This window comes from Rhineura floridana, chromosome 3, assembly GCF_030035675.1.
Source record: "Rhineura floridana isolate rRhiFlo1 chromosome 3, rRhiFlo1.hap2, whole genome shotgun sequence".
NCBI classification, from domain to species: Eukaryota; Metazoa; Chordata; class Lepidosauria; order Squamata; family Rhineuridae; genus Rhineura; species Rhineura floridana.
Window position 1 is genome coordinate 44,555,825 of NC_084482.1, and position 20,559 is coordinate 44,576,383.

At 42.1% G+C, this 20,559-nt stretch overlaps 1 protein-coding gene across 8 annotated transcripts in view; it reads left to right on the plus strand.

Moving 5' to 3' along the window:
- ARSG (arylsulfatase G) overlaps window positions 1–20,559 on the plus strand; it is a 154,361-nt gene that overhangs the window by 33,082 nt on the left and 100,720 nt on the right. For all 8 annotated transcript variants that reach the window (XM_061615609.1, XM_061615604.1, XM_061615611.1 and 5 more), the window contains 2 exons: window positions 14,806–14,915; window positions 16,227–16,597. In XM_061615609.1, coding sequence (XP_061471593.1) covers window positions 16,368–16,597 — 230 coding nt within the window. In that variant the 5' untranslated portion in view covers window positions 14,806–14,915; window positions 16,227–16,367. The remainder of the gene's footprint in view (window positions 1–14,805; window positions 14,916–16,226; window positions 16,598–20,559) is intronic.

Below are 20,559 nucleotides of genomic sequence, written 5' to 3' on the forward strand. Positions count from 1 at the left end.
AGGGCTTTGTTTCCAGTCCCCTGATCATCCTTGTTGCCCTCCTCTGAACCTGTTCCAGTTTGTCTGCATCCTTGTTGAAGTGCAGAGACCAGAACTGGATGCAGTATTCAAGATGAGGGCTAACGAGTGCTGAATAGAGGGGAACTAGTACTGACCACGATTTGGAAACCATATTTCTGTTAATGCAGCCTAATATAGCATTTGCCTTTTTTGCAGCCACATTGCACTGTTGGCTCATATTCAGCTTGTGATCATTGACAATTCCAAGATCCTTCTCACATGTCGTACTGCTGAGCCAAGTATCCCCCATCTTATAACTGTGCATTTGGTTTCTTTTTCCTAAGTGTAGAACTTTGGATTTCTCCCTGTTGAATTTCATTCTGTTGTTTTCAGCCCAATGCTCCAGCCTATCAAGGTCCCTTTGAATTTTCTTTCTGACTTCCACGGTATTAGCTATGCCCTCCAATTTTGTATCATCTGCAAATTTGATAAGCATACTTTGTACCTCCTCATCCAAGTCATTAATAAAAATGTTGAAGAGCGCTGGGCCCAGGACCGAGCCCTGTGGTACCCCACTCGTTACTTCCGCCCAGTTTGAGAAGGAACCATTGATAAGCACTCTGAGTACAATTCTGGAGCCAACTGTGGATCCATCTAATAGTTCCATCCAGCCCACATATAGCTAGCTTGCTATTGCTAATCAGAATATCATGGGGCACTTTGTCAAAAGCTTTGCTGAAGTAGAGATATATTATGTCCACAGCATTCCCACAGTCTACAAGGGAGGTTACCCGATCAAAAAATGAGATGAGATTAGTTTGACAGGATTTGTTCTTCATAAATCCATGTTGGCTCCTAGTAATCTCTGCATTGTTTTCAAGGTGCTTACAGATTGACTGCTTTATAATCTGCTCTAGAATTTTTCCAGGGATTGATGTTAGGCTGACTGGTCTGTAGTTCCCCGGTTCCTCCTTCTTGCCCTTTTTGAAGATAGGGACAACATTAGCTGTCCTCCAGTCATCTGGCACTTCACCAGTCCTCCAGGATTTCACAAAGATAATAGAGAGCGGTTCTGAGAGTTCTTCAGCCAGTTCCTTCAATACTCTAGGATGCAGTTTATCGGGCCCTGCCGATTTGAACTCATTCAAAGTGATTAGGTATTCCTTGACCATTTGTCTATCAGTCTCAAGGTCCAATCCTGCCCCTTCTACTTCATGTTTCCCAGGAGGGTCATAGGCCTTTTTTTGGGAGAAGACTGAGCCAAAGTAGGAATTGAGGACTTCTGCCTTTTCTTTGTCATCATTTTGCCATCCTCATTGAGTAGCTGTGCCACCATTTCTTTTCTGTGTCTTTTACTATGGACATACCTGAAGAAAGCTTGTTTGTTGCTTTTAGCATCCCTCGCTAGCCTCAGCTCATTCTCAGCTTTAGCCTTCCTGACACCATCCCTGCAATTCCGTGATACCTTCCTGTACTCTTCCTTTGTGGCCTGGCCTTCTTTCCACTTCCTGTATGTGTCCTTTTGTTTTCAGGTCCTCTCTAAGCTTTTTGTGAAGCCACATTGGCTTCTTCTGCTCTTTCCCCCCTTTTTTCTTGTTGGAATTGCTTGCCATTGCGCTTTTAGAATTTCCTTTTTTAGAAACTCCTACCCATCTTGGACTCCCTTTCTTATTAGGGTGGCTTGCCATGGAACCGTACTTACAATTGTTCTGAGTTTATTAAAATCAGCTTTCCTGAAGTCCAGGGTGCATGTATGGCTACTCTCAGCTTTTGCTTCTGTTAAAATCAAGAATTCAAGTATGGTGTGGTCACTTTCCCCCAGAGTTCCCATAACTGCCACTTCATCCACCAAATCTTCTGTATTGGTTAGAATCAAGTCCAGGATAGCTGATCCTCTGGTTGCTTCCTCCACTTTATGTAGGAGAAAGTTATCTCCAACACAAGTCAGAAATTTCTTGGAGGGGCCATGTTTGGCAGAATTTGTCTCCCAACAGATATCGGGATAATTGAAACCCCCCATTGCTACTACATCATGCCTCCTTGAAACATTGGCAATTTGGTTTTCAAAACTTACATTCTCATCTTCTCTTGATTGGGTGGTCGGTAGTAGACTCCAAGCACCACATTCCTTTTGTTACTTGCCCCATTAATTTTAATCCAGATACTCTCAGTGGAGCTACCAAGCTCATCTTCCTGTATTTCTGTGCAGGGATATATATTTTTAACATACAGCACAACTCCACCTCCCTTTTTATTCCTTCTGTTCTTCTTGAACAAGTTGTATCCTTCAATTGCTGTATTCCAGTCATGGGAGTCATCCCACCAAGTTTCAGTTATACCTATCAAGTCGTAATTGCCCTCCTGTATTAAGAGTTCAAGTTTGTCCTGCTTGTTTCCCATGCTCTGGGCATTAGTATACAGACATCAAAGACCATGTGATTTATGGCTTGGCTTCCTTACTACATTTTTCTGAGGGCTGTTACTGGGCCCTATTAGAGCCAATCTCTTTGGTCCCGCTACTGTGCATAAGTTTCTAATGGTTGTTTTGTTTTAATATATTTTAAAGTCTGTTTTTATGATGTGTTAAAGTGTTTTTAGTGCTTTTGTTTGCCACCCTGGGCTCCTACTGGGAGAAAGGGTGGGATACAAATCAGATAAATAAATAAAAATACAATGGACGTTCTGTTTTATTACTATACAAATAAAATAAGGCTCCAGTAAAAGTGATGACCAGAGGTGTTTTCTTCTAGATTCAACTGGTGTACCACCTGCAACCCTATCTAGAGAGAACAAACCTTGCCTCAGTGATCCGTGCACTGGTGACATCCAGACTAGATTATTATGAAGCACTCTAGATGGGGCTGCCTTTAAAAACTGAAATTTCAGCTGGTACAAAATGTAGCTGCTTGGCTTTTGGTTGGAGGTAGGGAATCAGAACCTACACACCATTATTGTACCAGTTGCATTGCATGCTAGTGCATTTCTGGACCCAAGTTGAAAATTTGGTGATGACATTTAAAGACCTAAATGGGTTGGGACTTGGTTACCGAAGAACTGCCTGCATGTACCTGCCTGTATCTTAAGATCTGGCACTGAAACCCTGCTGAGGTACTTGCCTATAAGGAAAGTTAGATTGGTTAGCACAGGATGAGGGCATTATCAGTGGTGACTCTACAATTGTGGAATGCAATTGCATGGACGTGAGATAAGCCCCATCCCCTGTGAGTTTTAAATGGGCCTTAAAGACCTCACTCATTACCCCTGCCTTTAGTAACTAACTTGACTTGAGTTGGAGAACTTCCTATTTTTGCCTGATTTTAATAATATGAAGCTGCTCTTCTTGGAGTTGCTTTAAGATCTTTGTGGTGTTGTGTTCGGTCTGAAATTATTTTATTATTTATTTATTATTTTATCTATTAGATTTATATCATGCCCTTCCTCCCAGTAGGGATTTGGTAGTATAAAAGCAAGATGGGGGCTTCCAAGGAATTGGTGGGAGAGCAGTTGGCAACCCGGTCCCAGAGTGTCCATCTGTACCCACTTTGGCACCTGTGAAAAATCTCTGAGATTATTTCCTCAAAAATACACAGTGCACAAGAGAATGTTTGCTGTTCATGCTCAGTTCCTGTTTGAACTGGCTCAGCCTCTCCCACATTGAACATGCCCCCTTCCTTGGATGCTAGGATTGGACATCCTCCTTTTCATTCTAAACGGAGAGGCACGAAGAGGTTCTCTCTTTGCATGAATGTGATGGTGGCTGATGTAGGTGCTTTTTTCCCCTTTGGGAGGGTATGCTTTTAGACATGGCATGATGTGTTATGCCATACACATTATATGGCAGCCATTTTGTGTTATGCCACACATAGCACATGATAGTCATGTGTGACTGGCACCCATGGTACTTTCTCAAAATTTCAGATGTTTTCAATGGCCCAAAAACATTGGCGACCCCTCTGCAATATTGTGCAATTGCCCTGTAGTGCTGTACTGAAATGTGGAACTAGGTGTGGAGGAAACTGGTTATTTACCCCCCAACGAGAGCAGTACAGTATAGAATAGCAACGTATATTTATCTCTCTGTGGCTGCAACATATGGGAAAATTTGAGGCTAAAGGAAGTCTACATTCATAGCATACACATCCTCAGACCCAGATTTTGTCCCTGCTTTCAGGATATTTAAATGTGTTAGGGCTCTCTGCCCCTTCACAACTTGAAGAATCTTTGGAGAGGTGATTAATTAGGATCAGAGGAGGTGCTTTTCCTCTGACCCTAATTAATCTTCCTCTCAGGACACTTTTGGATTCAAAGTGATTAGAGTCTTTAAAAGCTTTTTGCATTCATCACTGGCGATCACTCGTGGCCAAGTAAGATTGTCTTCCAATATAAGGTCTTTAACGGTGTGTCCGTAAGTGACTATGGAGGCCAATTCTGGATCCACACAGCCTCCCACAGTGAGGACATAGGTTTCCAGATCGAAGATGGTCATGATGAGGATTTGCTTGACGTGCCTTCTGCTTAGCTCATTTGTCCCTGTACTCGTGCTTCTTCAAAGTCCATAGCACATTTGATAATGGCCGACCTCCAATTGGGATGCTCATGGGCCAAGGCTTCCCAGTTCTCGATGCTTATGTTACATTTTTTTAGATTAGCTTTGAGAACATCTTTAAACCTCTTTTGCTGTCCACCGATATTCCGTTTTCCATCCTTAAGTTGGGAGTAAAGTAGCTGCTTTGGAAGACTGTGAACAGGCATTTGAACAACATGGCCGGTCCAGAGATTGTGCAGGAAGGGTGGAAATAAAGGGCTTAGGTTTGGGGACTGGTTGCAACGAGAATGTTGCTTTCCTATTGGATATCTCAGCAGACACCGTCTGCTACTAGTTTCACATTGCAGTGCACTCCATTTGGCTTTGGTTTTGGTTGGTAACCAATGCCCAGTGATTCAAACTGAGCAGGTTTCTCAAAAGTATGGCTTTTTATTGTATGTGACTACTCTGTTCAAGATTGCATGAGAAGTATCTTTACTTTGTAGGAATTAATCTTCTATTCTTCCTGCTAGTTAACATGCAAATTAAATTGAGTTAGTTGCTTTAGGTAAGAAATACACATGAAAGTGTTCTCAGTTAAAAAAAAAAGTAGGAAGAAGAGGGGAATATAAAGCCAACACCTTGCCCTTGGGCATAGTCTTTGAAAAAAGCCCTGCAGTTTGGCAAACCTTGGCTGATGGACCTTTATCAGTCTAAATCTATCTCCTGTTTTCTGCTTCCAAAGCTATCCTTAGAAAATAGCATCTAATTTTCTCTCTTTCCTGGGGCATTATCTGTACTGCAGAGCATGTTTGAGTGGAATCACTGTATCTTAAAATCAGTTACCAAATTGGAGCATTCACAGCACTTAGGTTTGGAATTCAATTTGAGCTCCCCACTCTGTTTCATTCAAAATAGATTTTGTTTGCCGAGTTCTGCTCATGTTGTTCACAGTCTGTTGCAAGATGGTTGTTGCAACTAAAAAGGGCTCAAAGTAGGCACACTGGTCAATCTGTCTAGATAGTTGGGTTGGCAGGTGTTTTCCATGCCAAAGAAACCAGTCACATTTCTAGAACAATGGTTTTAAATCTCTTCTTGGCTCTGAATTTCCTGGGTGGACTTGTAGGTTTAGTTCTCCATCTGTAAAACTAGTGAGGGGTTGTTGTAAGAGTGAATGATATAAAGGGAATATTTGATTTCACAATGACACTAGCTTTTTAGAAGTTCATAGTTTCCTTGTTTTGAAAAATGAATTAATGATGCTAAAGGCAAATGAGTTTTTAAAAATAAATAAATAAAAGACCTTAACAAGTATAGAGATATGAAGACCTGGAAAAAAACTGGGAAAATTTGTGGTGAAACTGTTTTTTCCACTTTTTTCCAAAGCCTGTTTTTGTTTTTCCAAAAACTTGAAAAGTTTTGGACTGTGATGTATGAAAGGATAGGAGCTTGTTTCAATCTAGGCAAACCTTCAGTTTTTAGGAGTCCATGATAAATACAAAGAAGCAGACACTAATAGTGATAACTCAGTAAATGAGACTGATAAAATTTCATGAGTCTTAGTTTTTCTGTTCTTTTTCTCAGCTCTTTTCATGGAAATGAGTGCTTTATGGTGGCCTAATACTATGGAGGACTAGAGAAAACATAATTTCCAAAACTCATAATTTCTTTGTTTTTTTGCAGTAACATAGATATTTCTCCAGTTTTTATTGTTTTTTGCCTGCTCCTCCTAAACCAGCAAAACAAAAGAGATACTAGGTTTCTTTGGCAGTTTGTAGGTCCATTTGTAATAAAAACATTTTTTAAAGAGTGAATTAGATTTGTATTTATTGTCTGAATAAACTGTACTTTTAATATGCCAAACTTGATAATTTAATGGCAACCAAGTTATATATGACACATTTTAGGTTCCTAAAGTAGCAAAGTGACTTTCAACATGTAAAAGGTGCTAAAAAAATAAGTATTGCATATTTTTCCTTTTTTCCAAAATTTCCGTCCCCCCCCCAAAAAAGGCAGAAAAAATGTCCCATCCCCCCAATGGCTTCAAAATTTCCAGAAGTTCCACATCTCTAAACAGGTACAAGAGCTTACAAAAATAGGATCTGCGCTTCAATCTGCAGAATCTGTGCATTTTGTTCCATGTTTCAGAAGCAGACTATGTCTATAGCAGGGTGGACAACCAGTGGCTCTTTGGCCTAATTTCATGACGGTGACAGGGAAATAATAGCGGGGAAATGGGTGGCAAAGAGGGAGGAAAGAGGATGTTCTGCCCACTACCAGCATACACCACCTGGCACATTACCCCTGAAGGAATGTGCCCCTCAACCAAAGAAAGGTTCCCCAGCCCTAATCATAGCATTTGGCTTTTGGGATTTGTTTCATTGGTTCAAGGGACAGCGTATACTGTATTGAGTGGATGAGGATTAAACTTCATGAGGGCAAAGGAAATGGATATGGAGCCAGGGACTCCGAGAGGTGGGTACAGGGGGTTCAGCTATATCAGGCCCAGGCCAACAGGAGCCCAGCATCTGAGTTTTCAGTTCTTGGAAAAATATATTATTAGAAGGAGAGTTGTTCAGTAAATTGTGCAGACACCATTCAAAGCAATTGGTTTGTGAGATATAAGCCTTCTCTGCTTTTAGCCAGAGTGAAGTTGCAAGCTATGATTGACAAATGCTATGAAAAAGGGGTGGGAAATCTCATGAGCAACCTTCCAGAGGGCATTGAGCAACAGTGGGTGTGGTAAAAGTGCATGTGGCCAGAGACCTCTCCATCTCGGCAAGCAAGAGGTATTGATCACAGTTCAAGGAGGACACATTTAAGTCAAGCTAAAATCACTAGAGAAAAAATCACTAGAACATGGCCAGTGAGGGGTGTGTCCTGGGCCAAGGGCCTGAGGTTCCCCACCCCTGCTATAGATAAATTTAGATTTACACACACACCAGGGAAGACCCCAAAATAGCATCAGAATGACGCAGGTAATCCCTTCTGCCCACAGTGTAACTTCCTGGTTAACTTTGAAGCTGTATTTTGGTCTTCTTTCGTGTGTGTGCGTATGCCTGGTTCATTTTGGAGGAACGTTCTGGCTCACTTTGAAGCCGTTTTCCATCTTTCATGCTCTTTCTAGTTCAGGTTTAATTTCGTAAAAAAATGTAAGGTTTTTTTTTAAATATGTAAACATTTTTTAAAATTATTGTGCTAATCCAAATGCAAATAAAATCTATCATTAGTATACCTATATTGCTGGGGGAGGGATGTATTGTGGTTGAGAAAACATAGGTTACGTGAGCCCTGCAAAGTAGCCTTGTATTTCAGTACTAATACAAATGCAGTGGGGGGACTAAGAAAGAGTAGTATACAACAAATCTGCAATATATTTTCTTGTTTTTTTCCAGTATCTTGGTGGGTTTTTTAGTGGAATGCAGGGGGATGGGCTTATAGCAGCAGTATAGGGGCTGATTCAATGCTTTCCCATTCATTGGGGGGAGGGAGCGAATTAGGGAGGCTTTTGTGGTTAGCTGGTTGCTGTTGGAATAAATACTTAGATGAGAATATTCATGTCAGAGGCTCAAATCATAAATAGATATCCATAACAAATGCTTTCAGAATACATACTAGCTTTTTAACAATTTACTTTTGAATTTATGCCAGCATAAGCATCTGAACCTGGTTGTTGTAAATCTTAAATCTATTTTTAACCCCTTCTCCCTGCCACTATCTGAAATACAACGCCTTGTGTTACACTGGATATAGTATTGCCAACCTAAGATCAAACAATGAAAGACCTACAGTAACATCTGGTTTACAACTCACGAAATTTTAGTTTTTTTTGCATGATATAGGATTGGCATTGGAAGAGAGCATAGCTCTTGTGCCTTTAACAGCTGTGTGGCAGGCAGGAATTCAACAGATTAAACCTTTTAAGTATGGGAATATAATTATGGGGAAAGCTTTCCTGTTGACATTCTGTTTCCCAGCCGTCTTATTACTTATGTATGGCCATTGATTTATTCTTGAGCCTTCCATCTGCCTGAAAAGATACAAATTTATATGACACAAAGCATATGCAAATTTTATTCAAAGTTGTGTCCTCTTTTGGAAGTGGGGTGGAGAGGCCAATCCATGTGTAATGTATTGGTCCCAGAAAATCTCTTTATGAAGCTGTGCAGGTACCCTGTCATTTGACTACTGAGCTGCCTGACATCTTCTGTTTCCTACCGTTTAGAACACAAGAGTGGCTGTATACTATAGCCAGGGGGGATTTTTCACATTCCGTAATGTTAAATGGAAAATAACCCCCGCATGCCATTCTGATGCTTCCCATAAGCTCATTTCAAAACAAAACCTTACAAAACTTATAGTTCTGAACTCAGAAACGCTTGCTTAACAACCCTGTCAATTTTCATGGCGATACACAAAACAGTCAGAGAGAATCGAAAGTTCAAAGTCTAAAAAGAGAGAAAAAAACTCAGAGCCCTTTTGGACTTTTTTCTGCCAGAGTTCTCATAATCTGTTGAAATTCATTAAAAAATCAGCCATGTTCACAGAGTACCTGTAATCCTAATACTGACCTTGCCCCATACTCTGACCTTCATCTTCTGCAGTTTAAACATTAAAAAAAATGCCTGGTTGATTTTTAATTAATTTAAGAAATTTTGGCTGGAAGCCTATTATAACACTGGGCATGCTCAGTAAGGACCAACTGTCAGTGTTCTAAAAGCCTCACAGCTGTTGGGCTTGGCTAATCAGAGGGCCACACCCACACCAGACTTGATTTCACTTGAGACAGTCATGGCTTCCGTCAAAGAATCCTGGGAAGTGTAGTTTGTGAAGGGTGCTGAGAGGAGACTCCTATTCCCCGGAGAGAATGGTTAACAGTCAGCCACTCTGATTGAAGGTCTGTGAGAGAAACAGGGCGTTTCCTAGCAACTCTCAGCACCCTTCACTAACTACACTTTCCAGGATTCTTTGAGAGAAGCCATGATTGGTTTTGAGCCATGGCTTTGAGAGAAGCCATGATAAATTGTTTTAAATTGTTTTTAAAAGATGTGTTTTTAAATTTGTATATTTGTTTTTAATGTTTTTAGTTATTGTAAACTGCCCCGAGAGCTTTGGCTATGAGGCGGTATATAAATACACTAAATAAATAGATAAATAAATAATGATTGTCCAAAGTGTAATAGAGGCCTGGTGTGGATGTGGCCAGGGACAGCTTTGTTTTAAATTTGGGTGGGAGGTAGGGTTGCCAGGTTCAGGGCTTGAGACTGATCCTGTATCTTTAAAGGTAAAGGTGTCCCCGCACTTGTAGTGCGAGTCGTTTCTGACTCTTAGGGTGATGTCTTGCGACGTTTACTAGGCAGACCATATATATGGGGTGGGATTGCCAGTTCCGTCCCTGGCCTTTCTTTACCCCCCAGCATATGCCGGGTACTCATTTTACCGACCACGGATGGATGGAAGGCTGAGTGGACCTCGACCCCTTTTACCGGAGATTTGACTTCCTCCTTTCGTTGGAATCAAACTCCGGCCGTGAGCAGAGCTTTGGCTGCATTACCGCTGCTTTAGGAGAAGAGAAAGTCAGCCAAGTGCAGGTGTTCTTGCAACATTGTAATGGGAAAACCACAAGGTAGAATTTTCCCTTCCCCCAGCTCAACTTTGAAAGATACAGAAGTTGTTTTGGTTGCCAGGCCCAGCCTGGTCAGTTTTACCTATCCTACTCATGATTGCATAGGAGTAAATCTGATTCAACTCAGTAATCGTACAAATGATCAGACCTGCCTTTTTCCTCCTTACCCTTTCCTCCCCCTTTCTCCTCCCCTCCCCTCTTCCTTCTTCCGCCTCCCCTGCCCACTCCAGCCCTCCGTCCCTTCCCCCTGGTCAGTTTTACCTATCCTAAGCATGATTGCATGGGAGTAAATCCCACTGAACTCAAACATGCAAATGACCACATCTGTCCTTCTTCTCCCCTCCCCCTCCTGCCTGCTCCCATCCCAGTCCTCCCCTCTGCCTTTCCACCCTTCCCTCCTCACCCTCCTCCCTTCCCCATCCCCTGTGGTCAGTTTCACCTATCCTAAGCATGATTGCCAGGTGTGTATGTGTAAATCCCACTGAACTCAATAAGCATGCAAATGATCAATCCATTCTCAGCAAACTTGCACAGGATCCCATTTCTTACCTCCGGGATTAAAAAGCAGGGAAATTCACTAATAGGCAAAAAAACCTTGCAGTTTAAGAAAGTACCTATAGCCCACAGATATTTCTACCAAACTTTAAAAATCAGGGAAATTGGGCAGCTATAGTGAATGCACCAGGGGAGCAGGAGACCTGACCTCCTCTCTGAGATATTGTACTGCCCTACAAAGTTGTCAAAATGCAAACACAATTTGGGTTGGTCTTTCACAGTCGAATCCACTTCCTGTATAGCTTGGAAGAATTTGGTAACAAGTGCCTCTGAAGGGCCCCTCCTTAGGGTGGGAAGGTGGCACTCCCGTTCTGTGATCTATGGCAGTGTCGGGTCCTGCAACCTCACTCTGTCGTGGATCACGGAGAGGGAGCTCCCAGGCACCCCCCAATACAGACAACATGGGCTTAAATAAGCCTGCACACCCGCCCTTCCTGCCGTTCCCATCAGTGTGAATGCTGTGCATGCACACCTGCCATTACTCAAGATGGCGGCAGGGGCTTCCCTAAGAGTCTGATGCCTTCACCATCTTGGTTGATGCCAGGCATGCGCGCTATGTGTGCCCGTCATTCACACAATGCAAAAGGTAGGTGGGACTCATGGGTGGGCTTATTATCCCCATGTCACCTCTATGGGGGAGTGTTGGGCTACAGCGTTACAGCCTGGAGCACACTGGTGCCCAAGGGCCCAGTCTTACCTGGCGCCTGCCCTGGAAACATGGTCATTTGTAGGGCCTGCTTCATATTTCAGAAATAAATGCTTAAAGTGCCTGGATTGAAAAGCGAGAGGTGCCTTCTTTATCTTGCTTTCCTTTTTCCTTTTGTGTATGAACTTTCTTGTATTGGTGTTTGCCGCCTCCTCCTTCCATTTCCACCAATGTGAGTTTCATGAAAGCAAAATAAGAGTAGAGGTGGGAGGCAAATGGCACCACTTACCATGTTTTAAGGATCCACAACCGTCCCCATGAACTTCTTGCCTTCTAGTGTAGTATGAAAGTATTGAATCGGAATCCCATGTATGATGCTTTTAGTGTTATTAATGTAGCACAGCTGTTCTCCCCAATGGTTAACACACTTTCATTCATTAAATTTAGTCGTTGACAGTGAACTTGATTGGAGGTTTGAGAACAGTCTGCTTCTGAATTCTTGGCCTATAGTGTGTGTTCCTTGGGCTTTCTCTCTTTCCCCCCCCCTTGCTATCTCAGGGCTCTGTTTTGTTTATTCAAGTATTTACTCATGCCCCTCATTTAACTAGGTCACTCTTTTTCTCTCCCCACCCCTTTGTTGTGTTGTCTGACCTACCAATTTTGTATCTTCAGCTGTGCATTCTTTCCCCAAGGTCACTGATACACAACTGGAAACATCTGTCATAATACTGGTTGTAGCTGGACTCAGCTAGCCCATTCCACCCACCTCTAACTGCTTATACTCACAGTGTCTCCCAGTCTTTGATATTCAAGCTGGTTCTTCCTCCTTTCAAGTGCCATCCTTTGATAACATTATTTTTGTCCTTGCAGATTAGGCCGGTGCTGATGGTTGTGTACAAGTAGCTTTCAGCCCTGGCAATTAAGTCAGTTTTGGCCAGTTCTCAGTAGATCAGCTTGTTAGCATCATGTAAAAGTTGAGCTCTGATTTCTTAGCCATCAGGTTAGTGGGGTGTGTATGTGTGTGTGATAGTTATAAAACTGGTTGATCTGCTGAACTCAAATAAAAATATAATTTGCATCTAGTGGATACCATTTACTCTGCAAGTGTTTTGATAGGGTGGCAAGCTGTGGAGTTGTGAAGAACCCTTTTGTGATAGAAGCTGAAATGAATAGAACACACTTCTTGATAGTTCTAACTGTGGGGACTGGTGGTGCTGTTTTAGATCTGCAGGATGCTATTTCAGTCCATATTGCACTGAGGCAGGAAGTGCAAGAATTGTACAGCCCTTACACCTGGCTTCTTGAAGTGATCATGGGAAGTTTCCTGCAGGGGCAGGTACTTTGCATCATTTATTGGTGGCAGTCCAGTAACCTTTGCATTCTCTGTGAGCCATTATTTGGGAATCACTTTTATAAGTATTTGGCATAAAAAGAGACATTTCCCCCAGGTATGTACTTTATATGCTGTGGCAGGGACTTAATTACAAGGGTATCAGAATTGCTGGTTTTGTTCTTCCATAAGCTGCTATTAACACTCTATTGATTATTCATAAGAGCCTAACGAAAATGTGAGTAATACCGTAGTATTTAAAAAGACAGCAAATCTGGTAGTTCCTCAGTTAGGAAAACCTTTGTTCATCCCTCTCAATCTCTGACCCAGTAAACCCCTCCACCTAATGAATTGTAATTGATTTAAACAGTTTAACTAATGAGGAGTTAAAACAACAAACAAATGAAAGGAGGGGGAGACTCTTTTCATTAAGGCAATTATTAGACAGTAGAATTAACATTCAGTGAGAGAACATTTCTTGAAATGGCTGTCAATCTGCATTGAATTTCTCTGGATTGTTTCTCCTGTGACACATGGTTTGTTGTTTGATGAACAAGTCTGGAAGGTCTCCTATCCCATTTTCATTTTTTAAAATGTAAAAGTATTTCAAAATCACTTAATATTAATGTGGGTGGCTATAATTCCAGTACTGTAATACAATTTGCTTTCGTTCTAATGATAGTACTCTTGGGAATGTGCCCAAATTGTAGGCATGTGTTGCAGAATAAGATGATCAATAACTTAGTTTCAAACATAAGACGAAATTGATTCTCTCAATGACATCTTTAAAAAAAAAAAAGCTTGGTAACAAAGCAATTCCAGAACAATGTGGACTAGAATTGCTTGCAATCTGCCACATCTCCAGTATTTGTTACTTTGTAAAATGTCCACACGAGCTAGAAACCTAAAATTTGATTCATATATAGTCCAAGACATCTGATTGGTTGAAAATATGAAAATGGACCATTTTTATAGCTCTGAGCCTCACAAGAGGATTCAAAGCATACTTCAAAATAATTCATATTATCACATTATGTAGATCAAGGGTGAGGAAACTGCTGCTCTACAAATGTTTGTGGCCACATCCACACCATACATTTAAAGCATATGACTTCTCTCAAAGTATCTTGGGAAATTTTGTTAAGCATGGTCAGAACTGTAGTTCTGTAAGTTCCCAGGATTCTTTGGGGGAAGCTGTGTGCTTTAAATGTATGGTGTGGATGGGACCCATGCTTTATCAGTCCCAGCCAGTGTGGTCAGAGATAAGGATGATGGGAGTTATAATCCAACAACATCTGGAGAACCACAAGTTCCCTACCCCTGAGCTAGATAAATGAAGGCTCATAATACTTTATTTCATAAAATGGACAAACTGAAGGTATTTTTTATTTCTCTAGATAACTGGAAAGGACACCGCACAATAGTTTATCTCATAAATTGTCTTACCTCATAGAAGCCTCTAGAACAAACCAAAACAAATTCCTCAGATGGTTGAGTGTTGGCCTTTGGCAGTTCCACTGACAGACTTTGAGTCAGACTTGGATGGGGTGGGTGCTGGGAGGTCTAGAAGCAACCAGGAACATGTATCTATACTTGCAGAATGCAAGCTGCATTTTTGTCTGTAGCTCAGTTGCAGATGAATGACGATAATGCTGATGGGATATGTATGTGTTTATAGTTATAAATCTGAAATTGCAAATTGTGCACTAGTCCTTGTGCTTTTAATAATTTTCAATCCTTATGCTTATGCTTACCATGTGACTCCTTCATGACCTGTTCTTTGCATGTCCTATCTTGATCATGTTGCAGATCTAGACAAAATTGTTTTTCTAATAACCTTCAAATCCTAATAAGTATAGAGGAGAGTTCAGGCATGACTCTTTATAGATTTAGAATTTCTATGTGGTAGTGATTAGGAAAAGCAGATGCTGCTGCTCTTGTTGTGTTTGTGAGTGCACGTGTGTTATCTTCTTTTAATGTTGTTGTACATATTTGTGAAAGCACACACAAAAGAAATTCACCTGGGCATTTAAAACTGCAGTTTCAAGTTTGGTCAAAGTGTAATGTATGTTCCTTCCCCCGCCATTATTATTTATTTTTATTTATTTTGTCTCCTGGCACAGGAATACTGAGAATGTCAAAGTTTTCCCCTCCCCAAACAAAATCCAGAGGTAATGCAGTGCAAGTGGATGTACCAAAAGAAGAAAAACTGACATCATTTTAAAATGCCAAGGTGAGAATATGTGAATTTAAAAGTAAATACTATGTCTTAAATGATATCAGGGTCATCATTCTGACAGTTTTGGAGAGCAATATTGATGCAGAAGCTGCAGAAAAACTTGGGAGAAAGAAACCTCTTAATCCCTATTTTTGCATATTAATTTTTGATTGATAAATATCAATTAAGAAATGGGAACTGCAATGAAAATGCCAGCAGATCCTTTTTTATGGTACATTTTGCTGAAAAAATAGAGATGTTATGATCCTGGGTCAGACTCCCCCTTTTGGGGGGATGAGACTGTGGATTCGGAGTGGGACAGACAATAGCTCTCAGGGCCAGCCCCAAATGTTGTACTAAACTAGAAGTTCTTGTGCAAAAGGACCCCATTGTGTCAGTATCTCTCCCAGGAGGTCACGTAGCATTCCTCTGACTCTAAGGACTAGTTCAGAAGCCCTTGCGGAATCTCCCCCATTCCTTCAGAATTGATGACTGATAAAGCAAGCTGGGCTCCTTTAAATAATTGGGCTTTGCGCACGGAAGGTGGAGCTAGCTATTCAGATAGAGATGCAACTCCCATTTAAGGCTCAGTGTGAGGATGGATGCCCCTGAAACAAAATCTGCTCTCATGGAGTTTCTAGCCTGAGCTCTTCCAGGATGCCAATGATGCCTCACCTTGCAGTGTCTCACCTCACATAAATTTTAATTCCTGCACTGCTGAGGCCATCACTCAGAATGAAACCGTAGATGGATAGTGGTTTGACAGCTGGTCCCATTCTAAGGACAGTTGTACTTTAGTCCTGTGGAATCCTGGGATTGTAAGAATGCTATCCTAAATACACTTCCTTGAAAGTATGTCCCATTGAACTCAGTGGGACTTACCTTCAAGTAAACATTCATCGGAGTCAACTTGTTAGTTGTGACCAACCTACCCACTGATTGCAATATGGCTTAAGTATGACTAACTTTTGCTGGTGTTGGACCTCAGTGTCCAAAGAGTCTGCACACTGATCTCCATGTTGCAAAGATGGCTAAAGTAGGGTTGCTGCAGAATTGAATGAAAACTAGAGTCGGTGCATTTGTGATTCTATCTCCTGTTGATATAGTGGTGGAATTCCCTGGATTTTGGGGGGGAAATCTTGTGGGTTCCAGCAATTTTCCCTCGATGCTGGAAGGTTTCCCCCATGAGCACAGACTGATATTATCAGTTCAGGCCATCACTTAGAGGTCTGGTATAGACTGCAGCCCACTCTGTATAAATGTCCTACCTTCCACTCCTGCCTCTGGAGTTTTCTGATCTTTGTTTCTAAATTTGCTTTTCTGCAGAACTGTGCAGATGTTCCTGATGATATGAAATTCTTACATTGCTTCTGAAGAAAGCAACAGAAAGGGAGTTTTATAACATGAGCATGTTTTTAGCTAACTGCTGATATTCATGAGATCTCCTAGTGGTACATTCTTGATATAATGGAGATTCTGCTTCTTAAAGGACTGCTCTTGGTGCTGACCAGCTGCTTCATTGGGCTCTTCTACTATCAACATCCAAGCCTCTCTTTCAGTGGGAAAATATCAGGCTGCAAAAAACCCAATTTCATAATAATTTTAGCAGATGATATTGGATGGGGTGATCTTGGGGCCAACTGGGCCCTGAGAAAAGACACTCCTAACTTGGATAAGATGGCGATGGAAGGAATGAGGTAAGGATCAAACCAATGCCTAGAATCTACTATTATTTGTGTTGTTTATAAAAAGTGTCTAAACTTTGCTGGGTACCGCTCAAAGATTAAAAAATAACACAGACCCTGCCCTCAAATGTACAATTTAAAAGATATGACAGAAAAAGAAAAAAGTATGATGAGGGAGGAGGAAAACAAGTCAATTTGGGTACTAAAACCTTCCAGTTGTATAAGGCAGAATGACCACTGAAGTGCCATTTTTGAAAGTGGAGGAGTCAAATAGTAATACTGATGGAGTGGGCCATACTGTCCCACCTTTCCTATAAGCTGCAGCCAGGTGGAAGGACTCCTAGTAAGAGGCAAAACCGACCTTTGAGGAACTCAGTTTGATAACTCCCATGGCAAGGAGGAACATGTCTTCCCACACCATATGGAACCTGTCTCCTAAAAACGACTGGGACCACAACAAAGAACTACCCCAACCAAATTATTTATAATTAAAATACAATTCAGATAGGACATAAAATATACTGATGAAAAGTAGATTGCATCCAGACAGACAAACAGGACAATGCTGCTTTTGATGAACATAATGAAACCCCCCCAGATGCTTCTGCATGGCTTATCTAAAAATCTTTATTTTTAACTCTGTTATTTTGCTTTTTCGGTATTAACAAAAATAACAAATATAAACATCTATGGTATGACATGCCGTAAATTTGTGATACATGACAAATAAGAACATTTTTCTTTTTCTTTCTCCTGCAACAGGTAAAAGTTTTTCAGTTCATCTTCTAAAAAATCTTGAGATCACCATCATTTGCTTAAAACACAGATACACAACTTTTCTAGTGGGTTGCAGAAAGATCCTTAAGAACATGACTGTAACTTGTTCCAAAGGGTCAGCTGGTGAGCGAGGCTGAAGCAAATAACATTAACATTTCTGTCCATTTTTGTGGGGTCAGATAACTTATCCATTATAATTTTTCAGTCCATCCATGTAAAGGATGACTTTCAAGGTTGTATTCATTTCTCCCCTCCCTGCCAAAAAGCTTTAGTTGTCAAAGCTTGCCTGCTTAATAAAATTTAATGTTAATGCTAATCATGAGAGGCATTTTTACATCCAGAGAAACCCACTTTCCATTTCCAGTTTTTCTTCTCACTTTTTCAAGCATTCCTCTATAACCGCAGGGACTATGAAACATTTTAATACAAAGATTCTCCCTACTAATCAACAGTTGTGTCATAGGATGGACAAAGCTCATAAAAAGTTCCTCAAAAGACGTCAGCAGTAGCTTGTAAAACTGTCCAGACAAATTTTAAGTTGGAGAGCTGAGATAGCAACAGTGATTGGGACTTCTCTTTGCTTACTATTTCATTCTTATCCTGTGCTGTCTATCTTGGATGTAGTTGCTTCATACCATTGAAGCACGTTTTGTTTCTAGGGGATCATAAAGGGCTTTGTTTTCCCCAGAACATAACAGAGGCAAGGCTGTTGGTGGAGCATGGCTGTGGGGATAAATAACTCACCTCACAGCAATAGAGATGGAGTAGTAAGTGGGGAAGGGACCTGAACCTCTATCTGGGGCAGCCAGAGACAGCACTGCTTCTACCAGAGAAAAGTGCCAACACTAACTAGAATTTGCTGAGTCACAAATTGATCTCAGCGTTCAAAGTTTCTTATCAAGAGGGGGGGAAAGGAAGTGATTAGGACGGCTGTGTTTTTAAGGCTGCCTTTAAGATGGTCTGTCCCTGGAGACTAAAGGAATCCAATAGATTCCTGAATACCTGGGGTGGGGATGTCCAGTAGATAGAGCAGGTGGCCCCATTGAAGCTTTTGTCAGGCTGTGGAACAACAGAACACATCACGCTCTTGACACGGTTGCCCCAGAGTGCTGTCTCTGGCATCATGGAGCTTGTTTTGCACCTTGGTTCACCTGTGTATTAAGGCCAGATGACAGCTAGAGCACAAGTGCCACAAGACCAACCAGGCATGAGTGAAATAACATAACCAGGTGCTTCCCCCAGGCACCTGGTTGGCCACTGTGAGAACAGGATGCTGGACTAGATGGGCCACTGGCCTGATCCAGCAGGCTCTTCTTATGGTCTTAACCATGCGTACTGTGTGGTGGTGAGGATGGTGAAGAAAGCCTACTTCTCTGCCTCCATTGCATTCTCAAGTAGCCATCCTGTGGAGCTTTTATGTATTGTCCTAGGTCTGTTAACATCTCCTCCAGGAAATGTGGACCCTTCAGAGCCCCACCTTGAGGGTAAAGTTGCTTGCCTAAGCAATCTTGATGCCCCATCCACATCTACTGTAGTCCCCAGTGAGATGCCCAGTGCAATGTCTGCTGCAGCCTCTTGGGATTAGTTTCACTTGATGTGGCCTGATGATGTGGGCATGGTGCTTGTGATGATGCATCCAGCAACATGTCTTCTGACCCTTGCACCTCTTGGCTTATTAAACCTTGCTGATGGGATATGTGTCATGAGCCCTATGGAGAACTCTTGGCAGAGCTGCTCTGAAGAAGGGGAGGACTGGGATTCAAGGGAGAGGCCCAGCGGTTTGAACAGGGGGGGTGGTGAAGTTGGGGAGGAGCTCAATGATCTGCTGGCTGGCAGGCCCTCTCCTGAGGTGCTGATAGCCACAGATGAGGCAGAATTAAGAGCAGTCTGTCCCCTTTACCACCAGAAGATCTACAGCCTCCTGATCCCACCCCTGCTCCACCTCCTGTAATTAACATGCCTTCTAGGCAGAAGGAGCAGTCAGAAGCGTAGCCCAGGAATGAACTGGCCAAGGTGCCTCTGTTGGCAAGGATATACTGTTACCTGTGCAGGCACAAGCAGACCAAGCTCACTCATCTGCCTACTCATAGGAGTGCCTGCTTGCTTGCCCAGTCCTGATCCGGGAAACCAGCAAGTAGTATGCCAGCCCCGCCCCTTCATAATGTTGTGACAACATCTTTGCTTGAGTAGCCATGTCTAGCAATGCCTTGTAGAGACCTGTGCGATCTGTAGTCTGATCTATGTACCAATTGTGTATTAAGTTTTGGATTAAAGTCCTTGTCAATAATCAACTCAGTGATCCCAAGTCTGATTCCGCAGGGGAGGTAGCCAGAACAGTATGACTGAGTGGATCCAGGGTGTGGTCAACACATCTTTGTGGAAGGGAGTGATCCCAGCTGCCCTGAAAGAGGCAGTGATACAACTGCTCCTCAAAAAGCCCACCCTGGACCCATTAGTATGTGAGAACTACTGCCCTGTCACAATTACTCTCTTTTTAGGAAAGGTGATCAAGAGGGTTGTGACGCAACAATTGCAAGTACTCCTGGATTAAACAGATTATCTGAACCCATTTCAATCTGGATTCAGGCCTGGACTGAATCGATCTTGGTGGCCCTGATGCATGACCTTTATTGAGAGAAGGACAGAGGGAGTGTGATCCTATTCTTGCTTGATCTCTCAGTGGCTTTTGATACCTTTGACCTTGTAATCCTATTGAGCTGACTTGATGAGATGGGTATTGGCGGCACTGTTTCACAGTGGTTCCGATCCTATCTCTGGGGTCGGCTTTAGAGAATAGTATTGGATGATTGTCTTTTGGCCCCCTGGCAGTTATGCTATGGGATGCCACAGGGTACCATTTTGTTCCCAATGCTGTTTAACATCTATATGAAGCTGTTGGGAGCAGTCATTAGGAGGTTTAGGGCAAGATGTCATAAGTATGCTGATGACACCCAGGTGTTGGTAACATCTGAATCAGGAAAAGGCCGTGCAAGCCTGGACCAGCGTCTGGACTCAGTGGTGGGCTGTCTGACTTTGAATCCTAGCAGGACAGAGGCACTGTGGATAGGTGGTTACCGAGTCCTGATAATTGGCCAATTGCCTGCTTTGGATGGGGTCGTATTCCCTCTGAAAGCAGATTTATAGTTTAGGGTGCTCCTGAATCTGTGTTAGTCACTAGAGGCCCAAGTAACCTCAGT